Here is a 23,090-nt window from a genome sequence, read left to right as displayed (position 1 = left end):
TCAGTCATCCCCGCTCTAGGACATCTCTGTAAGAGTTCCTCACGAGGCCCAATCATCTTTGGCTGCTTCATCAATGGTCTTCTCTCTATCGTAAGCTCAGAAGTGGGGATACTTGCCAATGATAGAAAAAAATGTTAAGCACCATTTGTGACTCCTTGGATACTAAAGTAGTTCACGTTCACATTTGGCAAGACAATATCCAGACTCGTGCTGACAAGTAGCAAGTAACATTCGCAATATACAAATGTCAGGCAATGACCATCTCAAAAAAAGACAATCTAATTACCGCCCTTGACATTCAACGGTGTCACTATAACTGAATTCCCCCACCATCAATATCCTGGGGGTTACCATTGACTGGACATTCAAGTGGACTCGCCATATAAATGCAGTGGCTATAAGAGCAGGTCAGAGGCTGGGAATGCTTTGGTGAAGCATGCCCTCATTGCCCAAAGTTTGATCACCATCTGCAAGGCATAAGTCAGGAGTGTGGTGGAATAGTCCCCACTTGACTGGATGGGTGAAGTTCCAAAAGCATTCTAAGCTGGACACTATCCAGGACAAACAGCCCACTTAATTGGCACCCCATCCAGGAGTATTCACTCCTTCCTCCAGATGCTAAATCCTGAAAATCCCTTCCTAATGGCCTTGAGTTTACCTACAAATTAATTGTATCTCAAATTATTGCCGCCTTCACAATGACTGCAGCAGTTCAATCAAGGCATTGCCTTCTCGAGGGCAACTTGAACAGCAACAAGATACACTGCAGGAATTCTCCAAAGATCCTTCGGCAGCATTTGATCACTTCCATCTAGAAGGACAAGGACAGCAGATACACAGTTCCCCTCCAAGCCACTCACCATCCTGACTTAGAAGTAGATCACCATTCCTTCACTTTCACTGGGTCAAAATTCTGGAATTCCCTCCCTCAGACATTGTGGGTCTACATACAGCACATGAATTGCAGAGATTCGACAAGGCAACTCACCATCTCCTTCTGAAGGGCATCTTGGGACAGGCAATAAATGCGGTTAAGCCAGTGACGCCCACATCTCACAAGAATAAAAAGAAATCTGTACCGCAAGAAGCAGAGTTTCTCCAACACTTTGTTCATTATGGGGTACTTTATTAAGTTCGAGTTCAAAGTTTGTGAGAAGATTTCTAGCTCGGGTGCTTGTTAGACCGTAAGACATAGGAGTGGAAGTAAGGCCATTTGGCCCATCAAGTCCACTCCATGTTGTGGTTGTTGTGGTTCTGTTTGCCGAGCTGGGAATTTGTGTTGCAGAGTTTTGTCCCTTGTCTAGGTGACTTCCTCAGTGCTTGGGAGCCTCCTGTGAAGCGCTTCTGTGATGTTTCCTCCGGCATTTATAGTGGTTTGTCTCTGCCACTTCCAGTTGTCAGTTCCAGCTGTCCGCTGCAGTGGCCGGTATATTGGGTCCAAGTCGATGTGCTTATTGATTGAATCTGTGGATGAGTGCCATTCCTCTAGGAATTCCCTGGCTGTTCTCTGTTTGGCTTGTCCTATAATAGTAGTGTTGTCCCGGTCGAACTCATGTTGCTTGTCATCCGCGTGTGTGACTACTGAGGATAGCTGGTCGTGTCATTTTGTGGCTAGTTGGTGTTCATGGATGCGGATCGTTAGCTGTCTTCCTGTTTGTCCTATGTAGTGTTTTGTGCAGTCCTTGCATGGGATTTTGTACACTACGTTGGTTTTGCTCATGCTGGGTATTGGGTCCTTTGTCCTGGTGAGTTGTTGTCTGAGAGTGGCTGTTGGTTTATGTGCTGTTATGAATCCTAGTGGTCGTAGTAGTCTGGCTGTCAGTTCAGAAATGTTCTTGATGTATGGTAATTCACAGGAGGTTCCCAAGCACTGAGGATGTTGCCTAGACAGGGGACGAAACGTCTGCAACACAAATTCCCAGCTTGGCGAACAGAACCACAACATTAAGTTAGAGTCACTATAGTCTTTCTGGACTATAGGGTAACTCTCTCATTAGAGAGACACAACAGGTTGTGGTTTAACTTGAGGGTCACCGCACCTTAAGAAAGGGGAGAGGTTGAGAAGGACTGTTTCATGGTAACCTCAGTTGGTGAGGGAATTAAACCGATACTGGCAGCACTCTGCATCGCAAACCAACTAACCAACCCCCTACTTTACTAAAAGCCTCCTGGAAGTTTTATACATAACATCGATTGTACTATCATTAACTCTCTCCATTACATCGTTAATGAATGCAATCAAGTTGTTGAATACAGGCTGCAATTTATTAACCCAAGTTTTTCTAGTAATAAATTAATTTTATCTCAAATAATTTGCCTTCTGTATGAACCAGCTAGAATCTGTCCAGATGGCATTATTTACTTGGAGAATTTTTTTTAAAGAGATTTGTACATCACAAGAAAGTCCTGAAAGTACCTGCAGGAGGCCCGAAACTAGTAACAATTATGCTGGTGCAGTAGTGATACAATCTACCATCCAGACTTTTTGCTCAGTGGATTTTGAGCAATACTTGCATTAAAATATTTCAAGTCTTCAGGATTTTCCAAAAACTAATGAACTATTTTGAAATATAGTCACCTTTGATAGGCAAAAGCAGCATCTAACATAGACGTAGCCAGATTTGTCAACTACTGTGGGGTGTCTTGTCACATCACCTATATGGTGCTATTCATGGAGTCATTTGGCCCAACGAGACTGTCATTGCCCTACTGCTTAAACAAAGCTGTCCTCACATTGAACCCCCCCCCCCCCCCCCCCGCAAAAAGAAATCCTTCTGCCCCTCACCTTGAATGTGTGATCCTTTAACTAAGGGGAACAGCTGCTCCTTATCCTCTCTGTTCGTGCCCCTCATAATCTTGTACATCTAAACCTGCAGTCTTCTGTGCTCTAGCAGAAACAGTCTAAGTCTATCCAACCTTTACTCATAACTTAAATATTCCCTCCAAGCAGCATCTTTGTGAATCTCTTTCACATCCTCTCGAGTGCAATCACATCCTTCCAGTAATGTGATGACCAGAACTCTGGCAGTGGTTTCACCAAAGTTCTATACAACTCCAACATGACTTTCCTGTTTCAATATTCTGTGCCTCCATTGTTAAAGGCAAGTGTCCCCAATGCCTTTTTTATCACCCTACTAACACGCTGTTCTGCATTCAGAGATCTGTGGACAAACACTAAGGTCCCTTTGTTTCACAGAACTTCCTACTATCATGCTATTCAACGAATACATCCTTGTTAAATTACTCCTTCCAAAGTATATCACCTCTCACTTTTCAGGGTTAATTTGCATCTTCCATTTGTTTGCCCATTTGACCATCCAGTTTATATCATCATGTTGCCCAAGACACTTAACCCCACTTTTAACTACCCCACCAGTCTTTGTCATCCATAAACTTACTAAACCAACCCTCCACACAGTCATCTATGTCACTTATATAAATGACGAATAATGGGGAACCCAGCAGAGATTCGTGTGGTATTCCATTAGACACTAGCTTCCGGTCTCTTTACCCCCGATGCTCCCAGCCTCATTCCTGAAGAAGGGTTCTGCCTGAAACGTCGATTTTCCTGCTCCTCAGTTGCTCCCTGATCTGCTGTACTTTTCCAGCACCACACTCTTGACTCTAATCTTCAGCATCTGCAGTATCACTTTCGCCTGCACTCTTGACTAACTTCCAGTCACTAAAGCAGCCTTCCATCACCACCCTCTTGTCATCTATAACTGAGCCAAGTTTGAGTCCACTTTACTAATTACCCTGTATCCCATGTGCATTTGTCTTGTTGATAAGTTTGCTCTGTGACACCTTGTCAAAGGCTTTGCTGAAATATATATAAACTACATTAGCTGCACTACCTTAAAACATTCAATCAGATTTGTAAGGCATGGCCTCCCTGTAAGGAAGCATGCTGACTATCCCTGATCAAGCCTTGTCCCTCCAAGTAGAAATAGATGCTCTCTATTTCAGAACTCTCTCTAATAGTTTCCCAACCGCTGATGTGACACTCACTGGCTTGTAATTCTCTGGCTTGTCTCTTCAACTTTTCTTAAATATTGGACCTACGTTAGCTGTTCTCTGGACCTCTGGCACCTCCACTGTGGCCAGAGAGTCATGACAAATTTTGGTGGTGTCCCTGAAATCTCCTCCCTTGCCTCCCACAGCAGCCTGGGGCACAACTCATCCGAACCTGGAGACGTCTACTTTTAAGTTGCTGTGCTTTCTTGTCTGTAGTGAGTGGGATGGAGTGCTACCCAATGAGCTGCAGCAACCCCCCTTCCCCCCAAGCCAACATTTATTGCCCATCCCTAGTGGGAATATGTAGATATATTGGAATAACAGGAATTATGTTAAGAGTAGGCCACATTTCCTTGATTGCACAAGTAGGTAAAGCAGATATCTTTCCCCAAAGAACAGCTACTAATTAGTAGTATTGGTGGTGGTGGTGGTGGTGGTGGAGGGGTGTGGAGTGGGAGGCATTCAAAAAGGACATGGGAAGATACTTACCAAACACACTACTCCTTCCTTTAACCCTGGAGGGAATAAACCCAGAGAGCTATGGATGACCAGAGATATTCAGGATATGATGAGACAAAATGGAATTTTTGGGCAGGTACAAGGGAAACAAACCAGAGGAATTAGTGGAGTATGGAAAGAGCAGGGTGAAGCTTAAGGAAAGACTTAGGGCATGTGAGAAAGCTTTAGCTGGTAAATGTAGGGAAAATCCTTAAGTATAGCAATGGTAAGAGAATAACCAGAGAAACAGGAGGAAACCATTAGGGGCAAAGATAGTAATCTGTGGGCAGAGCCAGAAGACATCTGTAGGCCATTGACCCAATATTTCACTTCCATCTTCATTTAAGAGAATGTGTATGAAGGTACGGAATCCAGGGTTGTGGGGCGGGGGGGGGGGGGGGGGGGGGTTGACGGAGATTGAGAGATGCTTGAGTACATTGGTATGAGGAATGGCAAAGTGTTGGCGCAGAATTAGATCCAGAACTCCATCCCTTATTGCATCCTGTATGTATTGGCCTAAAAGGTCCTCCTGCATGCATTTCAACAAATTGTTCCACCCAAGTCCTTAACACTTTATCTATCCAGTTAATGTTGGGAAAGTTGAAATCACCTACTATAATTGCTATTTTGTTATTATTTTTACACACCTCCACAAATTGTGCACAAATTTGCTTGTCAATTTCCTGCTGGGAAATTGGGGGTCTAGCAATGTGCCTCTTCTTTTAATATCTAAGCTCTATCCACAAAGTTTAATTCAATGCCCCCTCCAGCATGTCTCTCTTTACTGCAGTAACTGATTCCTTAACTCATAATGAAATGCCCCATCTTTCTTAACACCACCTCTCTCTCTCGACTGAATATTCTACATCTGAGATTGTTGATTTGAGAAAATGCTTGTCAAGACAATGGGAGCATTTCTAACTATTGAAATGCAATTTTTGAAATATTGTTTTATCTTGATTTTCAACTCCCTATTGTTTAGGATCAGACTGGTGATGGGGAGAAGGCAGAGAAGGAATCCAAAGAGATCGCACCAGAGGAAGACGTCAAAAAGCATGGTTTTCTGATTTTAAGTCGAGAAGACTCAACAATGGTAAGTAATATTTTTTAAATGATCTTAAAGTTCCTTTTCTTCCTCAAAATAAATCGGAATCACATTTTGTTCTTGTGCATATCTGTATTTCTCAATTACTGTGTATTCCTTTAATAAGGAGAGCAGTTTTAAGTTAATTAGTTTGAACATCTTTGGTCAGAGTATTGAGTACAGGAGTTGGGAGATCATGTTGCGGCTGTACAGGACATTGGTTAGGCCGCTGTTGGAATATTACGTGCAGTTCTGGTCTCCTTCCTATTGGGAAGATGTTATGAAACTTGAAAGGGTTCAGAAAAGATTTAAAAGGATGTTGCCAGGGTTGGAGTATTTGAGCTACAGGGAGAGGCTGAACAGGGTGGGGCTGTTTTCCCTGGAGCATCGGAGGCTGAGGGGTGACCTTATTGAGGTTTACAAAATTGAGGGGCATGGATAGGGTAAATAGACAAAATCTTTTCCCTGGGGTCGGTGAGTCCAAAACTAGAGGGCATAGGTTTAGGATGAGAGAGGAAAGATATAAAAGAGACCTACGGGGCAACTTTTACACACAGGGTGGTACGGGTATGGAATGAGCTGCCAGAGGATGTGGTGGAGGCTGGTACAATTGCAACATTTAAGGGGCAGTTGGATGGATATATGAATAGGAAGGGTTTGGAGGGATATGGGCCGGGTGTTGGCAGGTGGGACTAGATTGGGTTGGGATATCTGGCCAACATGGACGGGTTGGACCGAAGGGTCTGTTTCCGTGCTGTACATCTCTATGACTCTGAGACTCTAACTGACTCATTTATTGTGAAAATTAATGAATGAAAAATTGCATTTTTACAAGTTTGTTTTGGTAACACTCAAAATAATATGCTTTGGTGACCCTTCAAAATCCATAACCTGTACTAAGGGTGAGAGCAACTGATGCATGCAAATGTCACCTTTGCTTATAAGCCACGTCATCTAGAACAAATCCCCACTCCTCCAGTGACATTAGGTCAAAATACTGGAACTCTTTTTGTAACAGCATTATGGGTGTCCCTTTACCAGATAGACTTCCATGGTGCAAATAGTCAACATAGCTTTGTCAAGGACTGGTTATGCTGACAATTTGAGTTCTTTGAAAAGGTGACACAGGCAGTGCTTATTTAAGGAATGATTAGATTACTAAGTGTGGAAGCAGGCCTTTCGGCCCAACAAGTCCGCACCGACCCTCCGAAGAGCAACCCACTCAGACCCGTTCCCCTACATTTACCCCTTCACCTAACACTACGGGCAATTTAGCATGGCTAATTCACCTAACCTGCACATCTTTGGCCAGTGGGAGGAAACCGGAGCACCCGGAGGAAACCCACGCAGACAAGGGGAGAATGTGCAACTTCCACACAGACAGTTGCCTGAGGCGGGAGTTGAACCCAGGTCTCTGGCGCTGTGAGGCAGCAGTGCTAACCACTGTGCCACCATGCCGCCCATTAATGATGTTAAACCTCTGGAGAGAGTTCAAAGGAGATTAACTGGAATGATACCAGGAATTAAGGATTTGAAATACAAGGAAAGATTAGAGAGATTGGGCTTATTCTCCTTGGAGCAGAGAAGGTTAAGAGGCTTCCTTATTGAGTTGATCGAAACTATGAATAATTGTGATGATAAAGAAATTTTGTTTCCACTCGTTAGTATGTCAGTAACTAGGGGGTCACGATGTCAGATTGCCAGCACATCAAGGTCTGTTCTTCCTCAGGAGGCTAAGAAAATTTGGCACGTCCATTGGGATTCTTACCAACTTTCAAAGATGCACCATAGAAAGCATTCTATCTGGATGCATCATGACTTAACATGGTGACTGCTGTACCTAGGACCTTAGGAAACCACAGAGAGCTGTGAACACAGCCCAGGCCATCACAGGAGCCATCCTTCCATCCATTGACTCCATTTACATTTCGCATTGCCTCAGAAAGGCAGCCAACATCATCAAAGACCCATTCCATCCTGGTTATAATCTTTTGCAAACTCTTCCGTCAGGCTGAAGATATAAAAGCGTCAATATACATACCAACAGATTCAAGAACAGCTTCTTCCCTACTGTTTAAAGACTTCTGAATGGGCCTCAACTTTCAAATCTAATGTTGATCTTGCTTTTTGTGCACCTTCTTTGCAGCTGTAACTTGGTATTCCTTGCCCTGTTCAGTCACTCTGTGGTCTTTATATGGTATGATCTGCCTGTACTGCCTGCAAAAAATAACCTTCTCACTGTACTTAGGTGCATGTAACAATTGTATTTCAAATCCAATGAAAAGTGCTAGGAGTGAGATGAGAGGAAGTTGCTTTATTCAAGAGTTGTTCAGATTTGGAATGCACTGCCTGGGAGAGTGATAGAGGCAGATTCCATAAGAGGTTTCAAAAGTGAACATTTGAAAGTGAAGTTACAGGTCTACAGAGGTAGGGCTGGAGAGTGGGATTGTCTGGGTAGCTCTTTCGGGAGCTGGTACAAACACGATGGGTCAAATGGCCTTCTGTATTGTGAAAGTGGCTCAGCACCACCTTTTTGAAGTGCGTTTAGGCCCTTCAGCAAATGTTGATTTAGCCAGTGATGCCGACATCCCATGAAGTAATTACTGTTTGCAGACCTTCTAACTTTTAATGGTGTTAGTTAAGGGATACACAGTAGGTAGTTAACCTGGAGAGTTGTTCTTCAAATAATACCATGTTCTTTTCACATCATTCATTTCTGCAGTGTAAAGCTTATCTTATGAAGAAACGATAGGCCTTTTTCATTTGGAGTTTAGAAGAAAGAGGTGCTTTTATTGTGTTAATAAGATGTATGATTTATTCAATTTATTTTAGAGTGTAGAATTTGAACTAGTAGCATGTGGTTTTTTGGTCTGTGTATGAGGTGGTTTAATGATTAACTTGTCAGTATTTCTGGATCTATGATTTTTTTAAAAAACTGCTGTGAGAGTGCGATTAAGTTCAGAGGGTGATGGGAATTTGTTTTCATTCGAGTTTTACAAGCAGATAGAGTAACGTTTGAGAAGCATTTGCTTGTGTTCTGTTTAGAAGGATCAGGACTTTGCTTTGGCAGGGGGGAAAAACAGTCACTTGGAAAACCTTTTTGATTTTCAATTTGCAGAGTTCCTGGTGGAAGTTAGATGTATGAAACAGTTTCCCCTGAAGGAAGGAGATGATTTGGAACTGTTAGGAAATAGATTCCCTCATTGTGAGGGTTTTAGTTGAAAGAGCTGGACTGGAAGTGTTTAGTTCGTACATGGAATGGGTTATTTGCTGCTGAGAAAGTCTAACCTGAATTGTGTGACTAATCAAGGAAGACACTGCCAACCTGTAAAGAGTAGGAATTGACAAAAAAAATGATAGAAACTTATAAATATGACAAAGAATTAATTCTGGTGTTTGCATAGTGTAACGTTATGTTGAGATCGATGTGATTGTATTTCTATTGTGTTTTGAAATCTTTCAAGTTCTAATAGATATAAATAACTTGGTTTATTCTATCCTGTTTTATTTTTCATCTGTTTTGCATAATTTTGTTTCATTAAAATCAAATCTGCAGTGTTGTGAGATTGTGTTTCAGTGAAAGATTACTTTGTTAAATAAAAGCGGGGAAATATATGATCTTTCAAACCAGATTTCAGTCTGGGATCTGACTTGTCTGGTAATAACATCTGCTACGATCTTAACATTATTGAAACGTGTGAGATCCTGAAGGGATCTTGACAGAGCGGGTTTTGAGAGGATGCTTCATATTGATGAGACTAGAACTAGGGGATAGAGATGAATGAGGTTTTGCTTTTAAGATTGCGATAAACAGATTTTTTTTTTGAGCGTTGTTAGAGGAGTCTGGGTTATTGAAATTATTCAGTGGTGTTTGTTAGGTGTTTGATAAGAGAGTCAGTGTTACGGGTCAGATAGGAAAGTGGAGTTGAGACCGCAGTCAGATCAGCTGCTGTTGTATTGAGTAACTGCGGTCTCAGAGCCAAGTGGCCTGATCTTGACCCTTTCTCATTTTTATTTTCCTTTACATTCATCTAAGAGGGAAAGTCAGTCTTTGTGATTTCATCTGAAAGCCTGCACCTCCAGCAGTACAGTATTCCCTCTGGAATGTCAACCTCGTTTTTAATGATCAGGCCTCTCCACTGGGGATTGAACCCATTCTCTCTTGATTTGATTTTCTGTTGTCACATGGACTGAGTTACGGTGAAAAGTATTGCCTTGTGTGCTTACCAGACAAATAATACTTTATGTAAGTACATCAGTGTAGTCTAACTGGATGCACAGTATCGTGTTGCAGCTGCAGAGAAAGATCAAGTTTAACATGAGAGGTTTGTTCATAAGCCTGATAACAGTGGGGAAGAAGCTGTTCTTATATCTGTTGGTATATGTTATCAAACTTTTGTACCTTCTGCCCGATGAAAGTGGGTGGAAGAGATTATAACTGGGCTGGGTGGTGTCTTAGATTATGTTGGCTGCTTTCCCAAGGCAGTCGGAAGTGTAGGTGGAGTCAGTGGAAGGAAGACTGGATTTTGTGATGGTCTAGACTGTGTTCATAACTCTAATTTTGTGTGCTCTTGAGCAGAGCAGTTGCTATACCCAGCTGTGAACATCTGGATAGGGTTCTTTCTATGGTGCATCTATAAAAATTGGTAAGAGTCATTGTTGGCATGCCAAATTTTCTAAGCTATCTGAGCAAGTACAGGCATTGGTGTGCTTTCATTACCACTATGCCATCGCCTCTCCCCTTAAACCTGTTAGAAAGACTGCACTAGAAATGAATGTGTTTCCTCTGCCTTATGTTTCTCCCTCTCTAAATGGCAGATCCTGCAGACCGGTCAGGAAATTATGGAGCTGGATGCCAGTGGCTTTGCTACACAGGGACCAACTATTTTTGCTGGAAACATTGGAGACAATAAGTACATTGTGCAAGTTTCGCCTTTAGGGATTCGTTTATTAGAAGGTGGTAAGTACTTGGAAACTTGGAGGCATCCAGCAATATTAAACCATCCATTAGTGACAGGCTCAGGTTATATTGTTCCTTTAGCTACAGTCATTCCACCATCTTTTTAAAAAGATAAAAAGGTTTCGTCCAGGTAATTACACACCAGTCAGCCTAGCCTCAACGATGAGCAATAATTTGCAAAGGTTCTAAGACTGGGTACATTTTCTGATAGTCGAATTAATCAATAAAAGGCAACACGGACCGTTTAGAGAAAACTATTTGACTAACTTGATTAAGTTTTTTTGTGAGTAGCCCATTTGATGTCGTGCGAAAATCCATGTATACTGTATCACACAGTGGACTTATCATTAAGTTAAAAGCCCATCTGATTTAGGGGAAAGTCAGTGAGTGTTTTGATGAATGAAGGAGTCTGTTTCCAGTGGGATGTCTGAGGGTTCAGTGCTGTGAGGTGATATGTCAATGATTTAGACTTGAATGTCGGGGTAATGATTTAAGATGTTTACAGATGAAATTGGCAGATAGTGGAATTTGAGTTGAATAAATACCTGGAATTAAGTGTCTAATGAATCCATTGCCTATTGTTGAGAAACCCATCTGGTTCACTAATGTCCTTTAGGGAGGGAAACTGCGATCCTTAGCCTGTCTGGCCACATGTGACTCCAGAGACACAGCAATATGGTTGACTCCCAACTGCCCTCTGGGCAATTAGGGATGACTTACGCAGCAACACCCTCATACCATGAATGAATTTTTTTTAAAAAAAAGTAGTTCAACAGTAGGTAATTTAGGCGAGCATTGAAAACAGAAATCTTGGTTAGACTGCAGCTAACGTACTGTGTACAGTTTCCTGCATGGCAGGAAAGAGGTGATCACACCAGAGAAGATACAGTAGAGATGTAGGAAATTATTGCCAGGAATGGGGAATTTTGGCTTTGAGGACAGGTTTGGTAGTTTCATTTTGTTTGGAGCAGGGTAGACAGGGAATATTTATATGTGATTATTAGGGTTGCAGACAGTGTGGACCTTGGCGGTCAGTATCTAGGATACATAGAACTATGAACCCCAGGCTGGAATTTGAATTTAACCAGCTAATGTATGTTTGGCTGACACTGAGACAGGCTAGGTGGTCACTTTCTCTACTGATAATCTGTTTTTACTTAGAATTTAGATGAGGAAATTGGATGTGAACCTGACAACATGAGGTGCCTTGGTACACAACAGCCTTTATTTTGATCCTGCCCTCAGAGGGAGGAGACTGGCCAGTCGTTGGGCTTCAGTTCCACAACTGCTGACCTCCCTCTAAAGATTTTCTAAATGACTCTTCTTGATATAAGGTTTTGCACATCTACCTGACTATAAAGGATTAACCTCAATAAAAGCAAAGTATTGTGAATCTAGAAATCTGAAATTAAGAAAATGTTGGAGAAACTCAGTAGCATTTTCTGACAGAGGGAGAGAATTGTATTGGACTTGAAATGTTAGCTCAGAGTTTGAGTCCAGTTTGACTGTGTTTCTCTGTTTTCAGATGCTTGCAGACTTGCTGAGTTTGTGCATTTTGTTGTTATTAAGTAGGGATGAACTCAATTCTAATTCATACACATTCAGTAGGAAGCTGTGAAAACAGTTAAGAGTTAGTATATTCTGCACAGCTGAACCCAGTGCAATAAAATGGGTTCATACCAGATTATTAGTGTCTCTTAGACATTAATGCCCTAGTGGTAATATCACTGGGTTAGTAATCTGAGGACCAGACTAATGTGCTGGGGATGAGGTTTCAAATTTTATCACAACATGTGGTAGAGTTTAAGTTCAATTAGCTAAAAGTTAGTTGGAAGTTAGTCTCAGAAATGGTGACCATGTTAACCATTATTGTAAAAGTCCATCTCGTTCACTGATATCTATTATGGAAGGAAATCCTCTAATCTGACCCAGTCTGATATACATGAGAGTCCTGACCTAGAGTAATGTGGTTAACTCTTAAATGTCCTCTGAAATGGTCAAGAAAGTTGAAGGGTAATTCAAGGTTGGGCAACCAATACTGCCCTTGTCAAAAATGCCTTCATCTCATGAAAGAATGAAAAAGAACATTTGGATGTGCTGTTCGCTCTGATTTAGTTAGAATTGTCTCTAGTCTTGCAGTTTTTGCTGCTCCTGAATGCCACTTACATTCTGTTCTCTCAGTGAACCAGCTGCATTTCATTCCTGTTGATCTGGGCTCTCCAATTATGCACTGTGCAGTGTGCGATCCTTATGTAGTGATAATGAGTGGCGAAGGACAGGTGACGATGTTTGTACTGAAGCGCGATACGTATGGAGGAAACACTCACAGGCTGACCATGCAGAAACCACAAATACACATGGTATGTATTCCTGAACGGTAATGCATTTGTGCTGACTCTCTAACATACTCTCAAGCATCAGTGAGTTAGCCTGACAGTTTATAATATGTAATTTGCAAAGAAAAAGTGAATATGAACTACTACTGCTTTCACATGGCAGTTCCTTATTCTTAAATTTTCCACAAAGTACATGTTGAAAATTAAATTTAGTAATTTGTTTTGTTGGCCACGTGGTTAGATCCTGGTTGTCAGTGCTGTTTTTGTATTTTCCTGTCTTATTATCTGTAAGTATTCCATTCTGTGCACTCCTTACACCATCATCTTGATACAGAATCAGGCCATTTTCAACAGACCATTTGATCCATCATGTCTGTGGCAGCCGTTTGCAAGAGTAGTTTAACTAGTCTCACTCTGTGACAGTTTTTTCCCCACACCCTGCATTGCTCCTTTTCAGGTGTTTGTCTAATTTGTTCTTGGAAACTCCAGTTGAAGCTGCCTCCAACACTCTTTCAGACAGTATATTCCCAATTTTAACTACTCATTGACTAAAAAGTTCTTACATCAACTCTTGTCCTTTTGCTGTACACCATTAATCTGTGTTTTCTGATTCATGACTTTTCAGCTAATGAGGAAAGCTTCTTTATCCTGTTTTGACCCTTTCTGATTTCGGACAACTCTGTAAAATCACCTCTCAACTGACTTGGGGAAAACAGCTTCTTCTCCAATCTGTTTTGCCCCTGCAGACTCTTTCAAATCTTCACATAAGGTGTGGTGGGGTGGCCATAGTTGAATGTAATATGCTGGTTAAAATCAATATTTTATAAAGGTTCATCATAGCTTCCTTGTTTTTTGTGCTTTAGGCCAATGTGCATAAAGCCCAGGATTTTTCTAACCACTTTCTCAACATGATCAGCCACCTACAATAATTCATACAAATACTTCCCTCCTCACCCCCTCAGCTTTTGTTTGAGAATTGTATCATTATTTTATATTGCCTTGCCTTACTCTTAGTTATTCTTCTGCTTAAGTTTCCAATGCTACATGTCTACCTATACCATTTTGTAAAGTCCAACATTAGTTCGCAATTCTTCAAAGTATTGTGTCATATGTGTTGTTACAAAAAGCCTCAAGATGCATCTAGTCCCCTATCCTCAACCTGTTTCTTTTCGAATCTAAACTCATGTTGAAATGTGTTATCTCCTTTAATTGCTCAATAATGTAAGTTTAAAAATCACAACATCAGGTTATAGTCCAACAGGTTATTTGGAAGCACTAGCTTTCAGAGCGCTGCTCCTTCATCAGGTGGTTGATGAAGGAGCAGCACTCCGAAAGCTAGTGCTTCCAAATAAGCCTTTTGGACTATAACCTGATGTTGTGATTTTTAACTTCGTCCACCCAGTCCAACACTGGCACCTCCACATCGTGGCAACGATCTAGGAAAGGGTATGAAAACTCGAACATTGAAGTTGCTCACTGACTGCTTCTAGACCCACCTTTTCTTTGCTCCTACTCTTTTCAGTCTTGTCCAAGCACTGCTTTTGAATTGCTTGGCTGATACATAGAACAGGGAGGTGCCAAGCTGAATTTCTAGTCTATGTTAAGTTAGTTGTGGGTGGGTTGGTAACCTGACGGTACAGATTTGTATTAAATGCCAGAAGAACTGGCAGTGCAATGAGGAAAATATTTTCGCAGTTGGTCACTGCTCACACTTTGTGGTTGTACGGTTTGAGTTAGTGTTCTTGTCAGATACTACTTGTCTCCAGGATTCTACATTGCATCATCTGGTAGTTGAATTGGCTGATGATTTTGCACATTTTACTGTCACTTTCAGTTATCAAAGGTGATTGCCCTATGTGCGTACCGAGATATCAGTGGAATGTTTACCACAGAGAGCCGTGCGTCTGTTATGAAGGAGGACACTATGAAAGGTAGCCAGTCAGAAATGGAAACCATGATTACTAACATGAGGTAAGGGGCACATTACCCATCACTTACTAACTCTGTCAAACAGAGATAGGTGGCTCAGTGGTTAGCACTGCTGCCTCGCAGCATGAGGGTCCCAGGTTCAATTTCAGCCTCAGGCGACTGACTGCGTGGGTTTCCTCCAGGTTTGCCGGTTTCCTCCCACAGTCCAAAGATGTGCAGGTCAGGTGAATTGGCCATGCTAAATTGCCCATAGTGTCAGATGCATTAGTCAGAGGGAAATGTGTCTGGGTGGGTTACTCTTCAGAGGGTCGGTGTGGACTGGTTGGGTCAAAGGGCCTATTTCCACACTGTAGGGAATCTAATGTAATCTAATCTGCTTTGATTGAGGATGATAAGGATCGAGAACATGTTGAACCAGGTGAAATGGTACATAAATCCTCGAGGCCTGATGAGATGCTTCCCAGACTGCTTTTGGAGGCAAAGGAGGAGACAAGGGGGCCAAGGCAGAGAGATTTGATACTTCAGTGGCCACAGGTGAAGTGCCAGATGATTGGAGGATAGCTAATATAGTTCCTTTGTTCAATAAGGATAGCAGGGATAGGCCAGGTAATTATAGACCAGTTAGTCTGACATTAGAGATAGGGAAATTATTGGAAAAATTGAGGAAAGGTAGGGATTGATCAGGGATAGTCAGCATAGATTTATTAGAGGGAGATCCTGTCTGACTAATTTTAAGAGCTTTTGAAAATGTGACTAAATGTATTAATGAGGGTAAAGTCATAGAGATGTACAGCATGGAAACAGACTCTTCAATCCAACCCGTCCATGCCGACCAGATATCCCAACCCAATCTCGTCCCATCTGCCAGCACTCGGCACATATCCCTCCAAACCCTTCCTATTCATATACCCATCCAAATACCTATTAAAAGTGTGCAATTGTACCAGCGTCCACCATTTTCTCTGGCAGCTCATTCCATACACGTACCACCCTCTGTGAAAAAGATGCTGCATAGGTCTCTTTTATATCTTTCCCCTCTCACCCTAAACCTATGCCCTCTAGTTCTGGACTCCCCTGTCCCAGTAGTTCTGTTGATGTGGTTTATATGGACTCAGTACAGCCTTTGATAAGGTCCCATGTGAAATGCTGGTGCAAAAGATAAGCACCCATGGGATCCAAGACAAGTTGGCAAATTGGATCCAAAGCAGCTTACGAATAATAGCCAAAGGGTAATAGTGAAAGGTAGTTTTTGTAATTGTAAACCTGTGACCAGCAGTATAGCATAAGAGCAGTGCTAGGGCCTTACTGTTTGTTAGAAAGGTTAACGACTTGGATGTGAATTAGGAGGTATACTTAGTAAGTTTGCAGATGACCTGAACATTTGAGTTGTTGATCGTGAGGAGGATGGTCTCTGGCTACATTCTGATATTGATCAGCTGGTAAATTGGACCGTAATGGCAGATGGCATTTAATCCCAATAAGTGTGAGGTGATGCACTTTGGGAGGTCTGATAAAGGAAGGGTATCGACAATGCAAGGTAGGACCCTGCAGGGGACTGAGGGACAAAGAGACCTTCGTGTGCAAGTCCGTAGATCTTTGAAGCTGTTAGCATTGGTAGACAGGGTGGGTGAAGAAGCCATACTGGGTGCTTGTCTTCATTCGCCAGTAGAATATAGGAGCAAAGAGATCTTGTTGTAACTTTATAAAATATTGATTAGGCCATGGATGGGATATTGTATGCAGTTCTGGTTGCCGCGCTATTGGAAGTGTGTAATTGCTTTAGAGAGGATGCAGAGGAAATTCACCAGGATGTTGCTTGGGATGAAACATCTGTTATGAGAAGAGACTGGATAGATTGGCTTTGTTCTTCCTGGAGCAGAGGAGGCTGAGGCAGGTTCTGATTAAGGTATAGAGAATTCAGAGAGGTATACACAGTAGCTTCTGAGAATCTCTTCCCTATAGCAGATCTGTCTAAGGCCAGAGGGTGTAAGTTTGCTGTGAGGAGTAAATGGTTTAGAGGAGATCTGAGAAAAAGAGATTTTCATCCAGAGGCTGGTAGAAATTGGGAAAACCAAGGAGCCTCGATTATCTGGCATTTGATTGTCCAAATATTGGATTATCCGGCAAGATTGCAATGTCATCCAGCATTTGATTAACTGAATGAAATACTCCCCATGTCCTTCGGATAATCGAGGTTCCTTTGTATGCTGCCAGAGGGGTGGTGGAAGCAGCAATCACAACAAGAAATATCTAGACGAGTACTTAAAATGCCAGGACAAAGTGCAGGTAAATAGGATTAGTATACTTGTGTTTTTTGCCAGGCCAAAGGGCCTGTTTCTATGCTGTATGACTCTAACTGGGGAGAGGTTGAGTACAGAATTAGAATCTCTACAGTGTGGAAACAGGCCCTCTGAAGAGTATCCTACCCAAATCTATTCCTCTACAAATACCCCTGACTCATGCGCCTAACCTATACATCCCTGAATACTATGGGCAATATAGCTTGGCCAATTCACCTAATCCCCACCTCTTTTGGAGCACCCTGAGGAAACCTATGCAGACGCTGGGAGAATGTACAAACTCCACACAGTCCCCGGGGCTGGAATCAAACCTGGCTCCCTGGTGTTGAGGGGCAACAGTGCTAACCACTGAGCCACCCCAAAAGTTGTTCCAAACAATTTGATGTAGAAGGTTAATTCTCTGGATTTTAAGTGAGGATGTTGGGGAGTAGGTTAGAATTTATTTTGCTGTGTATTTAAAGATATTTTAAACTGTGTTCTATATTTAGCTTGTTTTTTTGAGAAACAAATTTCAGTTTAATTGTAAAAGAAACTGTAGCCTTCTCTGCCTGTTTTTCCGTGAATGACCACTGTTAAATAAACAGAAATGTAGATGGTCTATCAAGCCAAATTTCATACTGGGATCTGATTGTCCATTAATAACAGGAACTAGGTTCAAAACACACTAATGGTTCATATTCTGCAAATTTAACATGTTAATTAATGTTATTGTTCCCATCCAAGAGTTTGTGTTTTGTTTCAAATTTACAGTACCACAGTGGATGATGAAGAGGAGATGCTGTATGGAGAGTCTGGCTCGGCACTCTTCAGCCCTCCCAAAGAGGAACCTAACCGTAGCTCTGTGCCAACGGCTGAAAAAGAGCCCTCTCACCTTAAAGTAGAACCCACCAACTGGTGCATGCTGGTGAGGGAGAATGGTGTCATGGAGGTGAGCATTGTGATCCATGCCTCCAGATCAAGTTGAGATGGTATAAGAGATGGGAAGGCACTTGCTTTCTGGTGACAATACAGTTAAAAGCTGCTTCTACCTACGTTTTGCTGTCATTGTATCAGTAAAGATATTTCAGGTGTGATAATATGAGGGAGTGCTGCTAAATCTCAATCTTAGATTCTTGGCTCAGGAGGAGGTGATACAGCCCATTGATTCCATGACTGTTTTTCAAAAGAGCTACTTAATTTTTCTTTTCATCTCCCCTAATTTATTCCCCGAGCCCTGTGTATTTATCATTGGGTCAAAGATAAGGAGGGAGCAATTCTCCCACCCACTGTTCTGTTTAGGCCAGATGTTGTCAAACTTTTTGTGGAATTACCTCATGTATCAGTTGCCTTGTTGCTGGAGTGTAAGTCATATCCATTGCTTTGTTAAGCTTTAATTAATTTAGTGGGTTTTTTTTGCAATCCCTAACCGTGCAACCAGCTGCTATTGTACTAAGCTCTTGCTCACTGCTAGAGCAAGAAAGGAGGATAGAGGAATATAACATGCAGTGTCTGGGACCACGATTATTTGAGCAGTGAAAAGTAGCAAATATTTGAAGTTAACTTTTAAGTTCTCAGTTTCCTGATTGTTCTTTCCAGATGACATTGTAACCATGCAGAGAGACAGAGAAGCTTCCCAGCTGTATTCAGTTCTGTACTCAAAAAAAATCTATACTTTATTTGCTCTGCCACAAAGAAAGCTTCTTGGAGATAACAACGTATTTGTATATTCCATCTTCTGAGTTCAGTGTTCTTGCTTGGTAACTCAGTAGTGGGGAGAATTCTCGAAGTTATTATCAAGGATTTCAGAGTGGTGGAGCTAGAAAATACTGGCAAGATCAGACAGAGTCAGCATGGATTTATGAAGGGTAAACCATGCTTGACAACCCTTAGAATTCTATGAAGATGTAATTAGTAGAGTTGACTGGTGGGGGGGAGGCGCCAGTCAATGAGGTATATTTGGACTTTCAGAAAGCATTTGACAAAGTCCCACATAAGAGATTATTGCACAAGATTAAAGCACATGGGATTGGAGGAAGTGTATTGAGATGGATAGAAAGCTGGTTGGCAGAGAAGAAACAAAGAATAGGAATTAATAAGTCCTTTTCAAATCGGCAGGTAGTAACTAGTGGCGTGCCACGTGCATCGGTGCTGGGGCCCCAGCTATTCATATCATATATTAATGATTTTTGTGAGTGAACAAAATGTAACATCTCAACATTTGCCGATGATACCAAGTTGGGTGGGAGGGTGAGCTGTGATGAGGATGTAGAGATCCTTCAGCCTGATCTGGACAGGTTATGTAAGTGGGCAAATCAATGGCGTTGGATTAATTGGGATTACGCGAGGTTATTCACTTTGTAAGCAAAAGCAAGGCAGGTTACTACCTGAATGGCTGTAAATTGGGAGAGGGGACTGTGCAGTGGGACCTGGGTGTCCTTGTGCACCAGTTGCTGAAGGTAGGCACCCGAGTGGTTTCGAGTACAGGAGCAGGGATATATCGTTGCAGTTATACAGGGCCGTGGTGAGGCCACACCGAGAATATCGTGTGCAGGTTTGGCCTCCTTTTCTGAGGAAGAATGCTATTGCTGTCTGGTTTGGAGGACTGAGATATGAGGAGAGATTGACTAGGTTAGGATTGTTTGCGGTGGGTGGGGGAATCTCCATAAGTACTTAAATTCTAACAGGACCCTGTTGTACAGGGCCCTGGTGAGACCGCACCTGGAGTATTGTGTGCAGTTCTGGTCTCCAAATTTGAGGAAAGACATTCTGGCTATTGAGGGAGTGCAGCGTAGGTTCACGAGGTCAATTCCTGGAATGGCAGGACTACCTTACGCTGAAAGACTGGAGCGACTGGGCTTGTACACCCTTGAGTTTAGAAGACTGAGAGGGGATCTGATTGAGACATATAAGATTATTAAAGGATTGGACACTCTGGAGGCAGGAAGCATGTTTCTGCTGATGGGTGAGTGCTGAACCAGAGGACACAGCTCACCCTCCCACCCAACTTGGTATCATCGGCAAACTTTGAGATGTTACGGGGTAGACCATTTAGGATAGAGATGAGGAGAAACTTCTTCACCCAGAGAGTGGTGGCTATGTGGAATGCTCTGCCCCAGAGGGCAGTGGAGGCCCAGTCTCTGGATTCATTTAAGGTGTTGGATAGAGCTCTCAAGGATAGTGGAATCAAGGGTTATGGAGATAAGGCAGGAACAGGATACTGATTAAGGATGATCAGCCATGATCATATTGAATGGTGATGCAGGCTCGAAGGGCAGAATGGCCCACTCCTGCACCTATTGTCTATTGACTAGACAGGGTAGGTACTGGGAGGATGTTCCTGATGGTGGATGTGTCCAGAACTAGGGGCCACAGTCTGAGGATTCTGGTTGGACCATTTGGGATGCAGATGAGACATTCCACAGAGTGGTGAGCCTATGGAATTCATTACCACAGGAAGTAGTTGATGCCAAAGCATTGAGTATATTCAAGAAGCAGCTAGACATTCCACCTGGGGGTGCATGGGATCAAAGGGAGAAAGCTGGATTAGGCTATTGAGTTGGACAGTCAGCCATGGCTGTGATGAATGGCGTAGCAGGCCTGAAGGACCGAATGGCCTCTTGCTCCTATTTTCTATGTTTGTGTTTCTAACTGTAGGTGATGATCTCCTCCCTAATGTGAAGATTCTCATAAAGCTGTAAGTCACATGGGAGAAGAGGGCTTTTCCAAAGATCAAGGGAGAGGTTGACTAACTTCATTGCCTTTGGATAACATATTATTTTCAAACTGTCTTTTGTTTAATCCATTTTGGTTTGATGAAATTTGGTCAACTTAAGTTGGTCAGATAGTGCCTGTAACCTTTTAAGTCAGTGTTATAAGTCCCTTTTTAAAAACATTTTGGAACATTAAAATCCTAGGTATTAAATTGAATAATGAAATTCAGAGGTCAGCAGTGCATTTTTTGTTTAATGGACTGACCTTGAAAGCATGATACAATGGTTGTGATTTGACTGTCCTGTGCTTCTCCATAGATATACCAGCTGCCTGACTGGCGCTTGGTCTTCTTGGTTAAGAATTTCCCTGTGGGTCAGCGTGTCTTGGTGGATAGCTCTTCTGGTCAACACATGACACAGGGAGAGATAAAGAAGGAGGAATTTGCCCGCTTGACGGAGATGCCAGCAGTAAGAGAAGTCCTACTGGTTGGGCTTGGCAATCGGCAAACAAGGCCTTTCCTTCTGGTAAGCAAGAGGTTGTATCATTGTGATGAGCATGTTAATTAATACTCTATTTGTATGTGTTCTGGCCCATTGGAACACAATGCTGAGGTTTCTTGAGCACAAGAGACTCAGTTGTCTCGTCTGTACTGTGCTGGCCAACCCAAGTCCAGCATGGAATAATGAAGACACTGCATATCTGAAATTAAAAAAGAATGGTACTGGAGGCATCTGAGCAGGGCTGGCAGGAAGATTGGGTTAATGTTTCAGGTTGGAGATCTTGCATCAGAGCCGTGAGGTGAGCAGCTTGTAAAGAGGTTCTGAGCCAGGGAACATTCAGTGAAATTAAGTGAAGGACAGAGAAAACGCAAAAAGGGAAACTGATAGCAGTCGAAGTGGACAAGACGAGAAAGGCCAGCGAGTTCGCTATCTTTCTCTTTTCAGGATTGCTCACCTTTCCTGGATTGTCTGTCTGGAAGATGCTGTTCTTATCCCATGAATCTGATTTTGTTTTTGTTTTCCTTTCTTTGCCATTTGTTTCTGTTTGTGTTTGATCATGTGCTTACTAAAATTCCATCTCCAGTCATTTAATCATCGTCATGGCCAATTCTTTCCTCTTTCCTGTTCCCTGGTGCTAAATTTCTTTATTATCGGTTAGCCACCAGACTAGGCAAAAGAGAAAGAAATGTTTCAAAATAAATGTGATACGTTCCTCTAAATAACAAAGTAAACATCATACAGTTCATGTTTTAATTTTGTAGATTTCAGGTGGTGTCAGACCTGGATCCCTTCGTCTGTTGGCCCCATGAACAGATCACTAATTTTCTTTGGTATTTGCTGCAGGTTCACGTGGAACAAGAGCTTTTGATCTATGAGGCCTTTTCCTACGACGCGCAGCAAAGCCAGAACAATCTGAAAGTTCGGTTTAAAAAGGTATGCAAACTATCTTTGACAAAGCAATCCTTAAATAACTCACTTGTCATCGCTTCTTTCAGTGAATATATCTGATTAAAAGCGCTTGGATGTTGATTGATTTTTAATGACAGGTTTTATTATTTAAAAGGTTTCACATTGACAGATTGCTGACTTCAGGTTCAGTCTGTGCCATCAAACTGAGTACTCTATTGCTGTAATTGATCATAATACCCAAGCTATGTGCAAATGTCTTGCCTTGTTTCCTTGCATGACAGCATTTCAAATCTAATTAATTGGCTGTGAAACAACTTGGGATGTTCTGAAACTATGAAAGGTATTAGATAAATGCAGTTTCTATTGCATCATAATCTAACCTGTCCACCTCCAGCACCTGTTTTGAGGTTGAATAACCCTGTTCATTTTCACACGCACTCCATTGCTGGTTAATCCATTTTCTCTTCACTGCTCAAAATTAGTGTTTTTTTTAATCTGTCGTTGGAATTTACTTGTCTGCACGCTTTGAAGTAAGAACCTGACTTGTGGTTTATGCTGATGATCTCACTCTTATCTGTTCTGAGGAAAATTTGTTGACCTGAACAGTTCCGTCCTTCTCTCATGGAATTCTAGAATCCCTACAATGTGGAAGGAGGTCATTTGGTCCATTGAATCCACAACCGCTCCTCCGAAGAACATCCCATCCAGACCTACCCTATCCCTGTGACCCTGCATGGCCTATGGCTAATCCACCTAGCCTGCACATTCCTGGACCCTATGGGCAATTTAGTATTGCTAATCCACGAAACTTGCACGTCTTTGGACTGTTGGAAGACACCAGACCACCCGGAGGAAACCCATTCAGAGATG

The 23,090-nt window shown here is 42.2% G+C and overlaps 1 protein-coding gene across 2 annotated transcripts in view; it reads left to right on the top strand.

The window, feature by feature from the left end:
* The window catches only part of cpsf1 (cleavage and polyadenylation specific factor 1), a 167,762-nt gene that overhangs the window by 97,051 nt on the left and 47,621 nt on the right, over positions 1-23,090 (top strand). For both annotated transcript variants that reach the window (XM_060825237.1, XM_060825236.1), the window contains exons 18-24: positions 5,495-5,605; positions 10,415-10,556; positions 12,738-12,916; positions 14,727-14,863; positions 17,872-18,049; positions 21,129-21,335; positions 22,155-22,244. In XM_060825237.1, the coding sequence (XP_060681220.1) occupies positions 5,495-5,605; positions 10,415-10,556; positions 12,738-12,916; positions 14,727-14,863; positions 17,872-18,049; positions 21,129-21,335; positions 22,155-22,244 (1,044 nt within the window). The remainder of the gene's footprint in view (positions 1-5,494; positions 5,606-10,414; positions 10,557-12,737; positions 12,917-14,726; positions 14,864-17,871; positions 18,050-21,128; positions 21,336-22,154; positions 22,245-23,090) is intronic.

This window comes from Hemiscyllium ocellatum, chromosome 5 (genome assembly GCF_020745735.1).
Source record: "Hemiscyllium ocellatum isolate sHemOce1 chromosome 5, sHemOce1.pat.X.cur, whole genome shotgun sequence".
In the NCBI taxonomy this organism is placed as follows: domain Eukaryota; kingdom Metazoa; phylum Chordata; class Chondrichthyes; order Orectolobiformes; family Hemiscylliidae; genus Hemiscyllium; species Hemiscyllium ocellatum.
The sequence above is the reverse complement of the archived record's forward strand: the minus strand, read 5'-3'. Positions and strand labels throughout refer to the sequence as shown.